Source organism: Calonectris borealis, chromosome 13 (assembly GCF_964195595.1).
Source record: "Calonectris borealis chromosome 13, bCalBor7.hap1.2, whole genome shotgun sequence".
Classification (NCBI taxonomy): domain Eukaryota; kingdom Metazoa; phylum Chordata; class Aves; order Procellariiformes; family Procellariidae; genus Calonectris; species Calonectris borealis.
The window spans coordinates 8,823,417-8,844,457 of NC_134324.1; the positions used below are offsets into that span (position 1 = coordinate 8,823,417).

Below are 21,041 nucleotides of genomic sequence, written 5' to 3' on the forward strand. Positions count from 1 at the left end.
AACAGATGTTAAGATACGATTTTCCAAGTTCTCATAGTCAAACCACACTTAATTACAGGTATTTTCCAATCTAAATGAATTCTGTATCACATATAAAAACCACACTACAGATGCTAATTGTTCTCTTTCCTAGCCTGAAGGAAGTGGGGTGGAGCTTGAGAGGACAAGTTAGAACTCCATTTAAAATCTCAATATACCACATGCTTAGCACTATTATCCAAAAGAACCTGTGATGATATCATGACATATGGCAAATATAAAATAACATCCATTCTTATCTTATAAGCCTATTAGCTTTTTGCAGCAAAATGGAAGTTAAACTATACCACTCTCCCAAAATTTAAAAAAAAAAAAAAAAAAAAAGAGTTTGGTATCATAGTATATCCTAATATTTTAAAGTCTATGAGTTGGTTATGAGTACAGCTTGAACCTTAAACCCCTTATCAGCACTTTATTACCATCTCACTTCCTGCACTGTGAAGGTTGTACCAGTATATAAGCCCTGCAGTTCGACTGCACAGCCACTCTTAAATGGCACAGACATTCATAATGCTCAGCTAGCTATGATTCTTAATCCACAGCATAGCTATAGTCTGAGAAGTCAAATGCAAAAGCACCTCCCCAATCTTTGCTACCCAAGTAAGAAGTTCTCAAATCTAAGTAGAGCTTCAGCAAAGATTTAAAATGAGAGCCTCCCCACAGCACGAACTCACTGCAGGAACTCCTATGCTCTAAAAGGAAGACAGTCATGGTGGTAAACACAGCCACAAGTTTCAAAGAGAACATCACCATCAACATCTTACCTGCCTCTATTGCAAGACTTTGAGACATACACTATCAGCAGACTGCAACTCGGACACCTGAAATGTACTTTTTCCACTGTGCCCTGGGCTGCACATAATAATTTATATAAATAAGCAAACAAACAGTAACCCAGTTAACTATGTCACAGGTTAAATCCCAAACTTCTGTAGATAAAATCCAAAAGTATTGAAAAAATCCTTTCATAAATCAGTCTTAATCCAACCTATTCCTTTTCAGATACTACTCTCTGTATAGGCCACTTAAATGTAGAATTCTTTTTCCTTCTAAACGCAGAGGGAGCTAAAAGCACCGGATAATTGGGAACATGGTATTAAAAACCACTACAAAAGGGCCACAAGCTGCAACAATTCAAGAGATCAGGTAAAACCACAGACAGACCAGTTAATTTAAAACTGTGTTGCAAAGTCTTTATCCACTTCAGATTAATGTACAAAACAACCAAATTGTGACAAACAGGATACCAATACACATCTTTAATACCCAGTACCACATAAGAGGACTTGATGCACTTTCAAGCTCAGTGTTAAAAAAAAGAGCATGAGAGAGAGAATGGTCAGCAGGTCATTTAAGTAGTTCAGCTGGAGCCTAATTACAAGAACAGTTCATGTGTCACCTAGTTGTGAGCAACTGCTTGCACCACGTAACCCAAAGTAAAAACTTACACTTTTTTTTTTAATAAAAAAATCACTACTCACATTAAATTCCACCTGAGCAAATACACCACCATGCCCTGTTAACTCCTATAATTCTCTGAGCTTTCTAATGATTCTTCACTAAAAGATATACTCCTCTGTTTTAAGCAGTAGAGATTCATGATTTTACATTCACGGAAAGCAGTATCCTTCCCTGCAAACAATATAGCCAAAAAAAGGTGCTACAATGTAAAATAGTATCCACCATTAAAAAAGGACTTGTAGCACTCTTTTTCCATTGATACAAAATGTTTGGCTCTCCCTCCCAGTGCAACAGCTTACTATGCTCACATTTGTGAGAAAGACAGCCCTTTGTTTCCAAAATACAAAATCATTACTTGCAGGTTCTCTCAAGGAACCTGTAAAAGCATCAAAGGAAACTGTCCATGTTGCAGTCCTTCATGGGCAGACATTTTCTAAACGCTCATCCTTCTGCACATTTAGACCCACAGAGAAAGGGTATTAACCACTTTCTCGTCGCATTTTCACCATGGCTGTTTTAGTACTGCTTTTGTTGACACTCCCAATGAATAATCACTCCTATTGCCCAGCAGCGCCTGCCCTCTCACTAACGCAGCTAAGATCAGCCAAGCAAACATCTTAGGCAAGGCAGGAGCATTCAGAAGTATACCTCATCGTTGCTAAGCTCTCTCTCTAACCCCTCATTTGACTTCTAGTTTATGAACTTGGCTATAAAATTGTCTTTAAACAGAATATCTGAAGTACAATAGCTTTGCTAGCATCAGATAAAGGCAACAATCCTTCAAGAGGAAATTTCTATAATTCATGGGCCAAACATATTCACCATCGAAGTATGTCAGCATCTGTCTGTGAAAAGTTTTGTCTTCAGAAGTCTGCCTCACATTGAACAAAAAAAAAAAAGACAAGAACTGCACCCCACCTCCTCAGTTCTCAGAGCAAACCACCACCCCAAGCTAGTCATGATGCCTCTCTAGCCTTTCCTATGAGAGCAATAAGGAGCTGCTCAGCTGCAACAGCACATCCCACGTGGTCTGTCTTATCTCTGTAAAAGATCTCTAGACCAGAATTTTTGTCAGACAACCAATCTACCATAGCACATGGGTCAGGTTAACACACAGACCGTGCAGCTTCAGTGTTTTGTGAAGTCTCATTGATTGGCTCCTTTCCTTACAAAATCCTTCAAGTTCTAAAAGCAGACCCATTAAGTTACAAGCTAGGAGAGGCTACAGCATTCCCAAATCCATTCTTGCAGAAACCAAGATATAAATCACCAAATCTATAGGATGTGGTACAATTTACCTCCTTCAGTCACGGACCACTACAACTTGTTTCAGTTTGCTCAAGTATCATCTGCAAGTTTCCTCATGCATGCCTATCTTACCTGTCTTTTAGGGCTGTCTCTTACATTAGTTTCCAAAACCAGAATTAAAACTTCCCCTGCTCAAGAATGCAGGAGGAATACAAAAATGCAAGAAAAAAATTCTTAAACATCTTGCTATCTGTTTATAAGGCTGAACACATGTAAGCCACTCGATAAGACATTACAAATAATACAGTTGTAAAGTGGTCTTGGCTTTGTCTGAGAGAGTCCCTAGAAGGAAGGGAGAGAGATTATCCACGGTACTATGCCAAGATAATGCCCAGTCCTCCAACACAATATTCTACCAGTAGGGCAGTAGCCACTAGAACCTCGCTGATGCACCAATATGGGTGGTAGTGGCTGAATAGAGCAGACTTCTCCTGGGCTTGGAAGTTCTCACATCCTATTTAATCCGGGCAAGAGTAATGAAAGTCTGGTTTTACACAGGCAAATCAGTCCTCTACTGAACCATCAATATCCGCTATTGGTATGTGTTAAGACAGATACGGGGCGGGGGGTTTAAAAACAGAAACAACCCCTACTACCTACGGAGACAAATGCAGAATCAGTTTTTTTTTAAAACATCTACGAATAATTTAACAGGTATGCTGCTTATCATCTTCGTCATTTTCTGTACTGCTAAGTAGAAAAGGGGCCAGATCTGCTTTTGTGTTTTGTGTATATTCCACAGAACTTAATTCCACCATGCCTTAGAGACCAAGGATAAACTAAGTCCTGGAACGAGATCTGAACGTAACACTTAGTGTATGTGTTTGTGTTAACAATACGGAATGCACAGTATTTGCGTTCTAGAGAAAACATCCGCTTTACAACTCAGGCAACATGGAAGCTCTGCGTTTTTCTTTAAACAGCCCTTGGAAATTTAAGATGTGGGATACCAGGTGAGCAGACTGCAGAATAACACTATACATATTGAAAAATGCCTTTCTCCAAGGAGTAGGAAGAGCTTTACACCCCTGCAAAAAAGGCAGGGGGAAGACAAGAGCTGCCAGGGAAGACAGAACAGAACTGCAAATGTCAACATCACAATGAACAGGGAAATTCATTTAGTATCAGTGATGGCTTTTCAGCTAGTGGATCTGCTGCAGTAATTCAGTAGCCACAAACTCGCAGAAACTCTAGTTTAGTCTAGAAGTACCCTACTTGCACACTTTGGGACAATTATTAGGCTACATGGACGACTACATAAGACACATTCAAATTATCCGCAAGAACAAATTTCTTTTTTTTGTTATGATCAGGATTATGAAAAAGCATTCCTGAACTATGTTGTGTTTTTTTCCTAGAAATGAATGAAAAAATCCTGCGTAAAACAGTAAGAGTCAATGTTAATTCTCTTGATCTCCACTGTTATTCTGTATCACTAAACACACCCGCAAAAATCAGAATAAAAAAGCCTTACAGCATCTGCAACTAAAAGGATTAGTAGCACCCAGGACACTCTTCTCTCTGCCATTACCTTTATGCCAGAACCCTAATAGCCACAATTATTATCGCAGTTATTCACACAGCACCTTTTCATACCATCTTTCCTGTAAAAAGTAATTTCATTGTGGGAGTGAAAAAAACATTGGTCCTTTGGGCAGGGAAAGAAATGTAGACTGTTTCACTGCTCAGTTCCTTCTTGCTGCTCTAAACTGCGTCAGGGAATTCCCTCTTCCCAACACCCATGACAAACACTGCATCTGATCTTCCAGTAAAAAATTAGCTGCTACAAGAGCAACTGCAAAACCTGGATACACCACACCCTAAATGAGGGAAAAGAATGGAGGTTGAAGCTTACTCCAGGTTAAGGAAGAGGCTACGTGTCTAGGAGGTGAACAGCATCAAACATGCACTGGAAGCAGGTAGCTCTCCTCCTCTGCTGGAGAGAAAAAAAGGGAGAGGGGGTATGAAAATCCTCTCCTCTCAAATTATGTTAAAGAGTTTGCAACATTCTCTACTCTCTGATCTCCATTATTTTATAATGTCTCAAACTAAGGCAGAACACCAACCATTATTGTTTTTCTTTTACTCTGAAGTAGCTGCATTGGCAGTCCAATGCAAATTTATTACCTACCTAGCAATGGAAGTAAAACAGGATAGTTGTAAGGCATCACAAAGAGGTTTACACAGGTTAAAGTAGTGCTTGCTTTTAAATACCCGAACGGATGGCCAAGTTCGCTGTATTTTCCACTGCTACTCACAAATACCTGATAAAGAATAAGAGATATCACTGTATTAGAAGAACATGAAGAATATTAAGCACAGGACATTTAAAAATTAAAATCAATCTGAATCCAATTGCATTAAGACAGCAAATTATTAAGAACAGTCAAGTTTGAGGTTGCATACCTCAGGATGAGCATGCACTTACATTCCCCAGTCACAAAACTGAGACATGCAACATTTAGGGTACCCCCAGCCAGAGTGGAAATGCTCTTCACAGTATAATCTTTAGTGCTTTAGTGAAACTACTTTGAAGTGATGCTCTGAAATGTTTTTGAAATTATTTAAAATAGGTTAGGGGACATCTATTGAAGGTATGTTAAAAAATAATCTATTTGAAATTAGTCTTCTGACTCATAAAATAGCATGACTAAAATTTACCACACTGATAAAAGAAATGTAAAACTTTTTAAGCATAGAAATTAAGCAAAACAAACAAATACTAAAGAAACGTCTTTTAATTATGCCAAGCGCCAACATTCTTAACATTGACCTTTTTTTTTGGGGGGGGTGGGGGGGGTATATGGGGGGTATTAACCTTGAAAAGCAATACACGCAAACAACTATTTCAACAGGACAGAGATGGTACTTATTCTTATTGGGACAGTCAAAATAACCCACATCTAACAAAAAATAGTTTTCCTAAAAAAAAAGTAAACCTTGCAATAAGGAGGAAGTGTTTTTTCTCTATTTTTTCCGAGCGTAAGGAACGGGGTTTGTTACATGGTTTCTATGACAACGAGCCTATTTCTCCAGTTTGTAAGGGTCTGATATGTAGCTGGGAGAAGAAAAGCAGTTTTTGAAAAACAGTAGAGTAATTTTAATAACTTAGGCAAATAATGCACCTATGAATTGCTTAAAGGACATTTTTAAAATTAGTTTATTAAAAGTAACTTCACTTTTTCTTCTGAATATGCGTGTTATATTTTCCGTTAAGTTGTAATATTTATTAGGGAAACAGAAATGTGAGAGAGACACCTCCAAACCCATCTTTCCAGCTAAAGTATCATACTAAGCAAACTCCTGGTGTACATTAAGCTATTCTTCACAAGAATACCATTGAGAAGGGAATTACAAGCCTTATTTTATAGAGGATGCAGAAACAAGTCACTTATCCAAAAATCACAAAAGGAGCATGTGACAAAGGATTTCAGCAACAGAACTTTGACCTCTTCAAGGCCAATCTAGTCAACAAGATCAACAGCTTCCATTCAATTCCCATTAGCAGTTTCAACCATCTAGTGGAAGTTATTTGCAGCTGTTGATTAGGTAACATGATGGAAACTAGCGCTAGGTTTTCCCTGTAAGCAAATGGAAGCCTACAGAGAATTTCAATTTAGCCGAAAATGGAACCTGCGGGACACATTTCTTAGCAAAATGAGATGGACCTAGAAACAGAATTAAATGAGATTACAAAGCCTGTAGAGGGAACACTCATTCTGACTCCTGATAATTCTATTAGAAAGGAGGTAACTGAAACCTTGACACGTTTCTTCTCATCAACTGCAGAGTCTGCAACCAGACCCCAATTCTCCAGGCTTACAAAGACTAAAGTACCTTAGGATGTCCATTACATTTCTAGAATCAAATAAAGGGCAAATACCTGCCAGCAGGTATGGGGAGACTTTCGTTCCAAGATGTACTGTGTTAAGGGTGAAGGCTCAAGCTCATACTTGTCAAAAGGAAGTTTGTCTATTACCATTGGCTCACAATCAACACAGGAGAACCTCACAACAGGGTGAGCTGTGCGCGGAGGCTAAAAGGAAGGGGAAAAAAACCCGTATCAATTGTCTGATATTTATGGTAAATAAATCAATTCTCTTAAAACGATTCATACGCATGTATTTTACCATCCTATAGGCTTAAACTCTCAGTTTCCACAATTTCCTTTAAAAGAGAAAAAGATACAAGCTCCCACAATAGAATATAGATTCATTAACTAAGTAATTCTGTAACTTTAGGGAAAAAAAAGAAGCCACACACACACGTACATACATTCTTCCCACCAAGAGAAAAACATGTTTAATATTCGATTATTTATCTTGATATTTAAAACCCTCCATGCCAATTAACCTATCACAGACAGGTTTCAAGAAAAAAACTTCAACTCTGCTTCCCAGCTTGATGTTCACAGAATTACAGATGTGAAACAGTGCTCACTTCACAAAGGATATCTCAAGATATTCCCTGCCAAGTCTGATTTTTTTCCTCTTGAATCACAGCGGGGAAAAACAGTACCTTGAGCACTTGCAAAGTACAGAAAGAGAACATGCCTAACAAAAGAGAGATGTTTAGAAAGGCTAGTAAGACATGCCAAATGTATGATCATTTCAATAAGAAAGGAGAAATGAATGCTGGTTTTCCCTCAATTTCTGAATGGGGTAACTCCTCTGTTTCAGTTTTAATTCTTCCTGCTAATGAAAGAAGAGTCCATACATGAAGTAATACTAAGCAGAGAAAACATGGTTGATCTTCTATGAAAAACAAATACTCCCTTTTCCATATAAATGCATTTTATAAAGCTTTGATTAAAATTTAATAGGTTCACTATGATTTGTGGTATGTGAAGTAATTTAGAGTTAAATTTTATTATCTTTTAAAAACCATTTACCAAATTAATTAACCATATACACGGAAGTAGACCTTCCAGATGCAAAAAACATCACAGCATACAGTATCTACATTACAATACACCATTCCATGTTAAAAATAGTTTTAACTACCCTTTTAAAGCAAAGTCAGATCATATTAGTGAACAGAGAAAGTAAAACAAACAAACAAACAATTATTCTTTTTCAGTCTGTTTCATTAGGTGTAGAATCCTTTTTTCAGTTCCTATTTTACTTACCAGTGTTGGTGAATTCTGATCAGGCCAAAAAGATTCTGGGATTGGCCAATGCCCAACAGGAACACCAGTTTTAGGGTTAGGCCGTACATAAATGAGCTTATGACAACTATGCCACGGTTGAGAAGCAAATGAATTGATGGGCCTGGATGAATCAACAAGTCCATCTAAAATTTAAACAAAGCAAAATAACAACAAAACAGAAAATAAAAAGCTACATGCATGCATTTGTCTCCCAGCAAAATTTCTGTATTAGCAACCAATAACGTGTTTCATTACAATTGTTTCAAAGACATACAGATGTTTACATCAGTGGTTGATAAAATTACATCAAAATGTAGAACAGCATAATCTGAGAAACAATGATAACATTTGCCCACATCTACCCTTCTGCTCCTGTGGCATAGCCATTAGATAATTAGCACAGCAACACATACTCTCATATTTCAGAAAACGCTATTTGCTTAAGCCGAGTACTTTGACATAGATCTGATAGGCAACAGCAAGCCTATCGTTTTTAGTTCTGCTGCATTTGTAAAGACTAATAATTCGCTTTTACAGTCTTTCTACATGGGATGCAAAGCTCTCTGACTGGTGCTGCCAGTAGTGGAACTGGAAGAAAGTTTCAAGGAAAAGTCAGATGCATCTTGCAGGAGCAGCTTTTGTCACATTTTTAATTAGTAAGAATTCACAGATCACTTAAATCCCACTCTCTACCGGAAAGACCAGTGTTTTCTGCCAGTCCACTGCAGTGTACCAGCATAGACTCTCGTTCACACTGAGGACAAAAAAGTTTGTGGCAGTACAGAATCTCAGCGTTAGTTTTCGAAGATTGCTCTTCAAAGCAAACGACACAGCAGAGATCATCCCTTTAAAGACTCTTCTTCATTGTAAAGACATTTTACACTACTGTTTTTCCCTGCTTTAGATAGCTGGCCAATAATACTCTGCAAAACATCTTTCAAATACATATCAGTTTGGTTCCTCTACATTATATACACAGTGATTTTTCTAGCATTGTTAAATCCCATAAAATTTCTCTCTAGTTTAGGACTTTCTCAATTCACGTAAAAAGGGAAAGTCTCGATATTTTTGTACATTCATATCCACACTGCATCACCATTTAAGTGTGACAAAAATAAAAAAAAATTCACCAGCCATTTTGCCACATCGGAGAACATTTGGGCCAACAGAGACACAGGAATTTGCTGAGGTGCTGTCCTGCACAGCATTATAGGAAAGCCTTCCAATAAAATGGTATTTAAATAAGTAAAAGGAGAAAAAAAAAATATATATACACAGCAAGAAAAAGGTGATTCACAAATGAAAGCAGGAGTAAAGCTGGCTATGCTAGGATGCTCAGGGGATCCTAAAAGCTATTACGTTTCTGACATTCAAGGAACATCCTCATTTCCTAAACATGAACTGGTCAGCCCTCTCTCCTTCCTTTCAGACATGAATTTCTGCAAATCTGAAAAAGTGCTCTACGTTAAGAATGCATTTTCCTCTTCCCTGTTATGCACTTCACTTGCAGCTAGCAAAATAATTCCTTGTTCTTTGCATGGTTTTTCACCTGCAGCTAAGAACATTCAGCTGAAACTTACTGTGTTGTGATCAATTAGCAGAATGAAAACATACAGAAAATTAAGCACTGAGATTACTTTAGAGGTGTTTAAGTGTTTAAATACACTAGTCCTGGATTTAATTATTTTAAAACCAAGTTTTGACAACACTGTAATTCGAACTTTACTACTTCCTGCAAACATGCACTTCCCTCAGCCCCCAAAAAAGAAGCGAGAAAACAGTGACAGGAGAGCTACCAAGCAGGTAGATCTTCCATACAAATATGTGCAAACATATGGCACCATTTAACTTATTAAGGATCAAACTAACACTTGTAAAAATATAACAAAGACAAGACTAAACACAAATAAACACAAAACTACTCAAAAGCTACGAAGAGCACATCCATTATGATTTGGGGTATTTAAAGAGATACCAGAGCTCTATCACTAAAGCGCATAAGCTTTATAGCTTAATTGCTTGTTTATAATGTATTAGGCATTCCATGCATCCTGTACACTACAGTGAAAAGCTGGTAGGAAGGACACCGAAGACACTTAAGGACATTTGCATGCATACAAAACATTTCATCTTGAACATTAGGGGGGAAAAAAACAATTACTATACCTTCTCCAATAGGAGCTGGATCTGGTCCTGACTTTTCAAAGTTAATAACAACTCCACTTTGGACTTTTTGAACTAGAGATTCTAAACATTGATTCAACATTCTTTGTGTCCGAACACAGTAAGAACGACCTATACAAGAGATAAATTACACAGGGAAAATAGGAAAGCAAGTTTTGAGTAATCTTAATTAAGGAAGATTTTTTATCACATAAGTCACAATGCCAAGGCTTTCAGTTTTGTCCAAAATAATAGCAACAAACTTTGTACAAGGTCATGTAAAAGGCAAAATACTTTTCAAATGCAATACAACCAAGGGAAGAAAAAAACCACCCTGCTGAGCTTTTACTCATTAGTAAAAGAGGCCATTAAGGCTAAATCAGGCTGGTCCAAGGCCAAGTTTATAAATGCCCTTAAGAACATCTGATTTCACCACGTCTATGTAACCTATCTGCTTCTGTCTACCCAAACCTTACCAACTCCTATACACTCCCAAACTTCCCCCTCCCACGCAACATTTTTTCCAAGCACCAATTCAAAAAAATTCTGATGCACATCTCAAGGAACAGGCTCCAGAATTAATTCTTTTAAGATTACATTTAGCTTATTAGCCCTGCAGCAGAATTAACATCTCAGTAATACCCGTCCCACTCAATTCAACATTTAAATAACAAATCTCATGACTGAGCAAAGCCAACCTCTGGAAGGACAATCTGAGAAATTTTCCAATCCCTCCTACTGCTGCATTAAGAAAATTCTCTGACATCTAGAAGATCTGAAATAGGAATACGGTTTTATTTTAAAGTTCTCCTGTGCTACTGGAAACCAACCTCAAAAAACACCACACAGATTCACATGGACACTGAGTAATTCAGATGGAGAAAACAGCAAGAGGTGAAGTTGAATCAAAGGAAAAGAAATACTTTAAGGTAAATACCAAATGTGAACCAAAGCAAAGTAACATCCAGTTACCTCCTGTAACTTCGCACATCTGTGTGATAGCAGATTCATCAGTAGGCACACTCCCAAGCTGCTCTGGTTCAGCAGATGCAGCTCCTGGCAAACGCAGCACTAGAGCAAACAGCCTTTGATCCCAACGAAACGGTTCTTTGGTTAGTTCACTTCCAGGCAAAGGAGAATTCAAAGGAAGATGAAGCTGGTAAAGAAAAATTTAAGAATATTTTCAAGTACTTGACAAACCAATACTCAAATTTATTCATTACTTGGTAAAGGACCCCATTTCTCTCCTATCCACTAATTTATCTGAAGTTATAGTCTGGAAACCCATGTGAACTATGAATTTAGGGGCTGGGCAATGACAGCATAGCTAGTTTCTGTTCTCTATTATAAAACAGGTTGATGAAGCAGAAGTACTATTAGCAGGAAAAAACAATTAATATTAATCTCAGCATAGCACGAACTTGCAAGATCAAAACTTGAAAGAATTTAATGAAAGTTTACCTCCTCTTGAACTCCAGCCGTATTTGTCAGTTTGTTTCCGTCTGTGATGGTAATCAAAATAGATGGCTCCAAAAAGAATGGATTCCTTCCCTACAGACAAAAGCACAGGAATGCTAAGAGTAACCTTAACACTCAGTTATAGGCTTACCTTTTTGTCATTATAAAATAAACAGTAAGATGAGCAATCTTTCAAAATAATCCTGTAATTTTCTTTCACTAAGTGTGGAGCCACACAGAAATACGCAAGATGTGCTACTCGGCGCATTCACACACATGCCCTAAAGATTTTTAGAACTACTAGTCTTTTTCCTCCGGTAATAGTACAAAACCCCTTTAGCCCACAAAAGCAGTATATAAACTGGTAATAATACCAAGAACTTGGAATTTCATGACAACATTAGGGCAAAAACCAGAGTACTTTTAACAGGACTCTTCAAATGTGAGAAAGGGGAAGTCAGAACATTAACTACAGATAACACGAAACTGCAAAGCAGATTCACTGCCATCCAGTGTACATAGTCCCATACAGCAATCGCGTATCTGCAGTCAGGGTCATTTATACTACTCCTTTCTTTGTAGTTCAATAAGGAAAAAAGTGCTAGTATATTCCAGGGTACGTTCAGTAGATGTAATAAGAAAGAAAAAAAAGAAGGAAAAAAAAAAAGTTCACAGTTCAAGTTCTAACACACAGCTATCCAACATTTAAAAAAAAAAAGTAAAATACAAAACCAAATTTGAACTATCAAAATCCCTCCCCCACCATAATTTCAAAAAACCCAGAAAAATAAAAGACAGAAGACTATAAACAGATTTGTTACCTGTCCATAGTTGTCTATTCCAGACACTAATCTATTGAGATTTAACAAGTCAAACGATGACCTGAGTGCCTGACCAAGGGTTGTTAGACCTGAAGCCTGAAGATTTTTCAGTTCATTCATAAACGTTGCATGGTTTTCCTTCCATCCAGCCTATAAATAAAACAAAAAAGCTTATTAGTCATTTTAGCAAGAAACTGCAATCAACTGCAAGTTGTTGTTTATCTCCCTTCCCACCAAAAGTTAGATTATATTCCCGATTAATGGATATGCACCATTTACATCCTACACACATCTAATCCATGTATGCACAACTTCATGTGAAACATACAGTTAAACCTACAATGAGAGACTCGCAAAACACACACATTGTCATGCATTTGAAAAAATTTGCAGATACCCAGCTCTTACTGTGAAGACTGCTGTGGAGGCAATGCAATTAATAGAAGTAGTTGGATTAGGCATGCTTTATTAGAAGAAACTGTCAAATTTGGAAATCAGAAATGCAGCTGCCAAAATAACAGCAATGATAAAACAACAATACAAGCAGCATAATATTGCTGCTTCTTCTGACATCCCCCTTTCATTCTTTCCTCCATAAATCGAGGCTGGAAGGAAAGAAAGGACGCATTTGCAATGCGTACTAACGCAGGAGTTAAAAATCTAACAGTGACAGTTAAAAAGAGGAAAGATAAAGAAGTAATAGTAACAGTCACTGCCATCTTTGCTCCCTAGTCGCATCCTCCCCCTTTCCACAATTTCCCCAAGTAGGAAGCAAGCAAGGATATCAATTTAGTAGAAGGAATATTAAAAAAAAAAAAAAAATCACAAATCAGCTATTTTTAATAACACATGACTCCTGCTCAACTTTTCCATTTTTCTTGTACTTCCTCCCACCCCAGCCCACCAGGCTCCGTTCATGCCTTTTAATGTACTATCAAGCACCCTCTGTCACTTCTGCATTACCAACCCCATGCCTTGGTATTTCAACTGCCAGCCCTCTAACTACACTCTTCTGCCCTTACTTCCCAGTGTAAAACTTTCTGTGGAGTAGTTGCAAACACTCCATTTAACACAGAACCAAATCACTGTTTAGAGAGTCTCAGTATCACAGCTTGAAATTTTGGAGGTCATGAAAAAAGTTATTATTGCTGACAGCCTACAGAACATTCAAAGGAACAGCAAAAAGCGATGAGGATGGATCAGTCCTACCAAGCACTCTGGATCCTGTGGTAAGCAAGGCTAACACACATCAGCATCAGTTGTGATTCACATACCCTTCTCTTAAAAAGTGGTATGCTGCAGAGTTCAGAAGCTATTTTAGAAAACACTAGCTCACAGGGAATCGGTGCAGGATTTAAGCTGCCTCAACTAAAACAAGCAAAGCTTGAAAACCCCAGATATTCACACAATTATGAGCCTTGCTTACTCTTACATCTTACTCTCCAAACCATTCTTGCAGTAAGCAAGCAGTTATTCACCCAGGCTCACTGTCATCTGGCACTGGAGACACTCCTGTGCTGCACAAGGAATCCTAGTTACACAGACATGGAGAGAATCATTTCAGCCAGTCTGACTTTTACTGGGACAACCTCTGAGTAGGTTCTCTCCTCCCCGGTGTGCTGGGCTCAGCAGCAATCACCTGCTGACTATGCCATGCTGTGCAAGAACCTGAAAGAACAGGATTTTCCTGTACTTTTTAAACAGCTATATCCCACTGCCAATCTCTAGTACACACGGTGGGCTGCGTAGATGGTCATAGGATTGACAAGTTTAGCGCCATAAACAAATACAAGAATGGAGTAGAAAGGAAGGACATGAGATGACCAATGTCTGTGCTGAGTTCTCAGGCCTAAGCTAGGAGGGCTTCTTTTCAGAACAAAGAATTATCATAAGGAGATTCAACAAAAACAGCTTTTGGTCAAGTTTAGCTCCCTGAACCAGTTCTTCAAGCTTTCAATTAGTGGAAGGGAAACAGAGAGAAAACTCTGCAATGGGGCAAAGAAAGAACAAACTTTCAGCAGGACTGACCCAGCTTTATCATCAAACTTGAAGCTCAAAGGAACAGTGTAGTTCAATCAGCCGGGTAATTCTCAATGAAACACCATCAACACCCCCTCACAACTGCAGCTTAACAAAATACAGCATCTCATCAGCTGAGCCATGGCAACTCCCCACACGTGCTCTCAGCCCAAGGCACGAATAAACTACAAACACAGAGTCATTGCTTTGGCGTACAAGTGACTTAGTTAATGAACTTTTTTCCAGAGTAAAAGAACACCAAATCCCAACAAGATGATTTGTGTTATCCTAAGAAAGTTTGCCTTAAAACAATTTAAAGCGAACAATTACAAAAATCTTTTTGTATGAATTCTATGAACCCTCAGATGTAGGTGAAACTGCTTCATTTTGTCTGGTAAAAACACCTATCAGATTAGTCCAGCTTCTTGGGAATAGCCAGGCGGTAGCTCAAAAAGTGTTTTCCAGTAAAGACTGCTGTTGGAGTTACTTTGTTGCAAAGCACATGGGGGGAATAAAACATTTACAAAGGAAACACTATTCCTAGCCTACAACTCTTGATTTGAACTCTAATGAATTTAAGAGTATTTCTTTGTAAAATAAACAGTAACAATCTTCACTGATATTTGGAGATTCTATTTTCCTTTCTGAAAATGTCTGCTTGGCTTCCAGCTCCTACTGTGTTTGATCTAGCTGCAGTGTGGTCAACTGCTTGCAAAATATGCTGCCATCTTTCCCGTGCATAATCAAGTAAGCTGAAGGGACAAGGAGCAGCTGATCACCACTGGTTTGTCTTCAAAGATAATTATTTTTCATCTTATAGCCTCTCACAGGATCTTTAAAGATAAAGCTGAGGAGAGCTGTACCTTTTAAATAAACAGAGTAATACTGAAGAACTTCTCATTAAATGAACAAGGGCAGCAAACGCAAGATTTCCTAATTCCATACCCAGTTTTAAATAAAAGCCTGATTAGTTAGCGTACTACATTCTCTAGCTTACCCTCAAACAAGCTTTTTCAATCAAAACGACCAAAATAAATGACAAGAAGGTCTACTTCTGTAAAATGTTTTTTCCAGAAAGACTGTAGCCAACATATATAATTAAACATGTATTTCAGGGACAGAACCTAAAGCCCCAAAGAACTCTGTGTATTCTCCTCTCATTCTTAGGGCAAAATAAAAAGAGTCAAGTAAGTAATACAGAGCGTATGCATAATGAGTTCAACAAAGCACTTGAAGTGATTAAATAATAATCCTTCCTAAATTCAAAATACTGCCACTAATGCTGCTTAGAAAAAAAGCACTGCTTTTATGTAGCACTACTTCCATTTGGCAGCAGAAACACTAATGACCAAAAAAACCCGCATCAACCAAAAGAACAACCAAAACCAAACACAAACATATTCTACAAAAACTATGCATCCTCTACAGGTCAGTAATTATGAAGTCAGAACTAAACATTAATTATTTTAGTTGTTTATGACGCAATTCTAACATTGTGAGTAATTTCTCATCATCTTCAACATTCCTACTTAGTCACTTTTATGCCCAGAATTTATTAATAGCAATCTGAGCAGTCTTTGTCTTGCCACTATGTTACTAGCTTCTCCTTTGATAATTTATATGAACAAATAATTTTAGCCTGTATACACATACTAAAAGACTTTCAAAGATAGCTGGGAAAAAAACAAGTACTATAAGCAAAAATCTCATCCTGTTTGCTTATGCCAGGCAAAAATGCAGTGTCATTTAGCCTTCTGTGTTGACAACTGCAAGGTTTGGATACGATCCGATGAAACCCTGAGATTTGGAAGCAGCATACCACCTTCCAGTTCCTGGCTTCGGCCTTTGCAAGCAAATCATACTGAAAAAAACTATACCTAAAAAGTAACATTTTTTCCAGTGACTTAGTTTTCAGACAAATCCACGCCCTGCTCTATTTCACCATACAGCTATAGAAGCATTTCAGCGGCTTCAAGAAGCAGGTACAGTCAAAATTGCTTTTTTCAGCAGTAGATAGGCCCAGATTATCCAGGATTCAGACAAACGTCAAGGTGAAAAACCTAGTGAAGTAGAGAAGATTTTATTTACCCCAACCAGAACCAGGACTAACTGAACATCAGAAGGAATAGAGTTGAGCAGCAAAAGAAAGTCTCATTCAGAATCAGTAGCTTAAAAAGACCTTCAGGACATCGGAGAAACAACAGAAGTAGATTCCAGTTGCAAGAGACAGGAAAAAACATCTTATAAAATGCTTTAGTGCGGGGGGGGGGGGGGGGGGGAGCCACTACCTTTTTCACACAAGACGGAGCAATGTCAAAGTACAAGTAAAACATTATCAAGTTTTGAATACGTGTAACACATACATGTTGTAATCTAGCCACGCTAGCTTAACTGTCGTATTTACTGGTTTTATCGTAGTTTGGTTGGTTGTTCGGGTTTTTTGTTTGGTTGGTTTTGTTTTTTTTTTTAAAAACAATAAAACATTTTTGGGCAGCATTGTTCTTTCCAACTATTTCTTAGCACATTTTGGTCAGCCTAGAGGGGCAGACCCAGAGGCTGGGCATTAGAGCACAAGAATTCCAGGTCCAAAGCAGCAGGAGTGTTGATCTGCTCGAGGGCAGGAAGGCTCTGCAGAGGGACCTGGACAGGCTGGATCGATGGGCCGAGGCCAACTGGATGAGGTTTAACAAGGCCAAGTGCCGGGTCCTGCACTTGGGCCACAACAACCCCAAGCAACGCTACAGGCTTGGGGAAGAGTGGCTGGAAAGAGGAAAAGGACCTGGGGGTGCTGGTTGACAGCCGGCTGAACATGAGCCGGCAGCGTGCCCAGGTGGTCAAGAAGGCCAATGGCATCCTGGCCTGTATCAGAAACAGCGCGGCCAGCAGGACTAGGGAAGTGATCATGCCCCTGTAGTTGGCACTAGTGAGGCCGCACCTCGAATCCTGTGTTCAGTTTTGGGCCCCTCACTACAAGAAGGCCATTGAGGTGTTGGAGCGTGTCCAGAGAAGGGCAATGAAGCTGGTGAAGGGTCTGGAGCACAAGTCTGATGAGGAGCAGCTGAGGGAACTGGGACTGTTTAGCCTGGAGAAGAGGAGGCTGAGGGGAGACCTCATCGCACTCTACAACTCCCTGAAAGGAGGTTGTAGCGAGGTGGGTGTTGGTCTCTTCTCCCAAGTAACAAGCGATAGGACGAGAGGAAATGGCCTCAAGTTGCGCCAAGGGAGGTTTAGATTGGACATTAGGAGAAATTTCTTTACTGAAAGAGTGGTCAGGCCTTAGAACAGGCTGCCCAGGGAAGTGGTTGGGTCACCATCCCTGGAAGTATTTAAAAGACGTGTAGATGAGGTGCTTAGGGACATGGTTTAGTGGGCATGGTGGTGTTGGGTTGACGGTTGGACTCGATGATCTCAGAGGTCTTTTCCAACCTTAATGATTCTATGATTCTAAGCAGTCTCTCCCGATTTCACCAGCTCCATGAAATCCAGGGAGCTGGTGCTTTTGAGGCTGCAGGTCTTCATCTTTAGTGTTTCTACAGGCAATGCCAGAAGACAGAACTGTAGAGTTTATTGTTCACTGGATTGCTTTCAGATCTGATTCAAAAATTATAACATTACTAAAAATAATCTTCCAAGTAAGAAGACAATTTACAATCTAGCATGCCAATCACAACAGTCTGTGTTACAGTAAGTACTCAATATTTATTTAAACACAGATTTTTAGAGTTCTGCTAATGCTTCCCTAGAAAGAATTGGATTTTAGATAATTACAACTTGTATAAAGTATTTAAGTTTCTCAATAATTCAAGCTATTATTAAATGCACCCATCTTAGGAAAGTCAAGACTAGTTCAGGATAACATGCCTGTGGCATGCTAGGTTGTTGGTGACATCCATTTGGAAAAAATAAGATAAGAAAAAAATCCAGCTGTTGAAACCTGAAACTGCTCCTGCTATGGAATTTCCAAGTACTATATGAAGACAGTGAAACCAGCAGAGCATTTTGCCTTCCAAATCATCAGGATGGTTAATTTTTAAGTTACCTTTCTGTTCACTGGTAACTGTACACGTGAACACCACTCAAACCTGTTCATGTCTGTGTGAGAATCAAGCAGATGTTTCTTTTCTGGGGAACTGAAGTATTCTTTTGGACACCCTAGAGTGCCAGAGGCTGCTCCTCAAATGCCAGAACATCTCCACCTCTTTGTAATCTCCTGAACACAGCCCCAGTATTGCTCAGTGGGTTCTGCAGCAGGGAACACCCTCCTGTGTAACCTAGAGCTTCCCTGCCTCAGCTTCAGCAACTTTGGAATAGGAATTCTAGCAAACATGAAGACTATCTTGGTCATCTCAGTTTTGCTACAACAAAACGTAGCAAAGAGGGAGAGGAGGAGAGGTCCTGGTACCATCTGTCTCCCTTCTCGATGAAGGACAGGGTTATGCTGCTTGTTGGTACAAAACAGTCAATGCCCACACTACCCCCATGATTTTTATTCAATGTTCAGAGATTTACTAGTTAGAAATAGTGCACAGTAGAAGAAAGGTACTGACTGTGCCATAAACATTGTGTACAGTATTATTTAACATTTAAAAGACTTAAAATAAGGCAACATCACATAACCTACATCACCTACTAATTTCATCCTCACAAATGTTTGTCTGCACTGTGCAAATGGGTCAGAAGGAATAGCTCAAACAGACACAGATATCTAACTCCCCTCCAAATACCTATGAATGCCATTTTTGAGGCAACAGAGCTCTCAGGTTCTATCTACACCTTGGCTGCAGAACAACTCTTCTCTCATTTCAGTACCTGTGCTCTCTACTTTTATGCAACGTACCAGTCCTGTCACTGCACAGTATCAAACAGCCCTTAGTAAAGAAACTCACAAGATCAATTCTTTTTTGTTCTTGGCACAGGACAGCATCACAACACGCACCTCTTAGATGCGAGATTAGCACACCTCCAGCACAGAATGATCCTGGCACACAGACCTGAATCAGCTTATCATCAGGGTAGTGCTGAATGCAATGAGCCAGCTTGGATCCAAGCTGTACAGTCCTGGATTTGGATGACTAGTGAGTGCTGGTGGAGGTACATCAGATGATCTTACTGGTTTGATGCAAAGCTTGTGGGAAGAGGAGGAAGGTTTGATGGGACCAAGCCAGCTGTGTGCAATTGCTATTGCTGTGTTAGGCTCTCCAGCACACAGTAAATCATTTATATTACTAGTTTTATTCCCCACACTTCCAGTCTCCCCTTGCCATAGATAAGGGTTTGAAACACAGACAGCTGCTACCCCTATCCTTTGCTGTAACAAACTAAGATTCTAAGGCAAAATATGGATGAAAAGACAAATACTCTTGGTTAGCAAGCCAGGGGAGCCTATCTTTAGCTTTTCACACAGAAATCTGGTTTTGCAAAGCAGAACAGGGAACAGAGCTTCAGGGTAAAACTTAAATATGACTCTACTGCAGGCACAAGAGAAACAAGCCCTGGCCGCTTAAGCAGGTATACGCTGCTGTTTACTATGAGACCAGCCTAACAAAAAAACACCTTTTCAGTTCTCTTTTGAGAAGTATTTTAACGGATAGTAAATTCACAGGTTTAAACTACTTCCTCAATAAGCCCACAGAACATTCAAGTACACTGAAGAGTCTACAAGAGCATCTGTCACTTGGTCCTCTTTACTTTAGAGCTAGTGAGCAACAGGTTAGCGTTTTAAGGCTAAAGCATTGTGAATAGTAAGCTAATAGTTTCTGTTCCTGTCAAGTTATTTCTGCTGGTATTTAGGACACTCAAACTGAAACCTAGTGGTCAAGTGCTTCTTTAAATCCAGAGTGGACTTTGTAAAAATTTTATTTTTTTTAAAAACACTTGCTCAAGTCCCAGTCAAATAAAAATAGTCACAGAAGTTAAATATAGGTAAAACTTCTCCAAGAGAACAGAGGAGCATAAACTGCTTTAATAAATCTTTAGAAAAAAAGACACTGGAGTAGATGATTCCTTTAATCCCACACAGCTGAGACATTTTGACACCAGATTTTTACTAGAAAGCTGTCACTTTGCTTGTCCTCCATCTCCATCCATTTCCAGGCACCACAATTCTTCCCTTTTCTCCAGCTCTGGGACAGACTATGTACTTGATAACAAACAGAGTCTCTCCTCCCCTTACCCAAATTATTTTTTCCTGCACAACTGGAGACAGCTTTAGTGCAAGGAAGAACGTGTCACACACTGGCTACCTTTAGGCCAGCAAGCACAGACCAGCGGCACAAACAAGGCAGCTGTTTCTAAGGAGATGACAGCCACACTACCGCATTTCAGGGGTTTTACTTCAGAATAGCTGGCCCGTAGCATAGCCCTGTAGACTCATCACTCAGTGGCTGGGGTGCATCTTCCAGTTTTATTTCATCCGAAAGCAATCCAGTTCTTACACTCCAAGGCAGGTCTGCAATGTGAACTGAGGTGCACAGGAGACCTCCTTAATTGCACATTTCTAAGCTGAACTCTTCTGTAGGTGCACCAATCAAAGACTAATTCATTTATAAAATAGACTTGACCCGCTTGTTTTCTAGAGCATATATTAGTGAATGTGAACAAGATCAGAACTGCGTTCTACTGCG

At 39.1% G+C, this 21,041-nt stretch overlaps 1 protein-coding gene across 7 annotated transcripts in view; it reads right to left on the reverse strand.

The window, feature by feature from the left end:
- The window catches only part of LOC142087635 (integrator complex subunit 6), a 45,982-nt gene that overhangs the window by 12,919 nt on the left and 12,022 nt on the right, over positions 1 to 21,041 (reverse strand). For 5 of the 7 annotated variants that reach the window (XR_012675540.1, XR_012675539.1, XM_075162037.1 and 2 more), the window contains exons 3-9: positions 12,400 to 12,549; positions 11,582 to 11,671; positions 11,093 to 11,276; positions 10,124 to 10,252; positions 7,937 to 8,100; positions 6,692 to 6,844; positions 4,940 to 5,072 (exon numbers count right to left, since the gene is read on the reverse strand). Coding sequence is in view for 3 of the 7 variants with exons in the window: in XM_075162037.1 (XP_075018138.1) it covers positions 4,940 to 5,072; positions 6,692 to 6,844; positions 7,937 to 8,100; positions 10,124 to 10,252; positions 11,093 to 11,276; positions 11,582 to 11,671; positions 12,400 to 12,549 (1,003 nt within the window). In the remaining 4 variants the exon portion in view is untranslated. Of the gene's footprint in view, positions 1 to 4,663; positions 4,745 to 4,939; positions 5,073 to 6,691; positions 6,845 to 7,936; positions 8,101 to 10,123; positions 10,253 to 11,092; positions 11,277 to 11,581; positions 11,672 to 12,399; positions 12,550 to 21,041 lie in introns of all 7 variants that reach the window. The other 2 variants (XR_012675542.1, XR_012675541.1) reach the window with 2 other exon arrangements.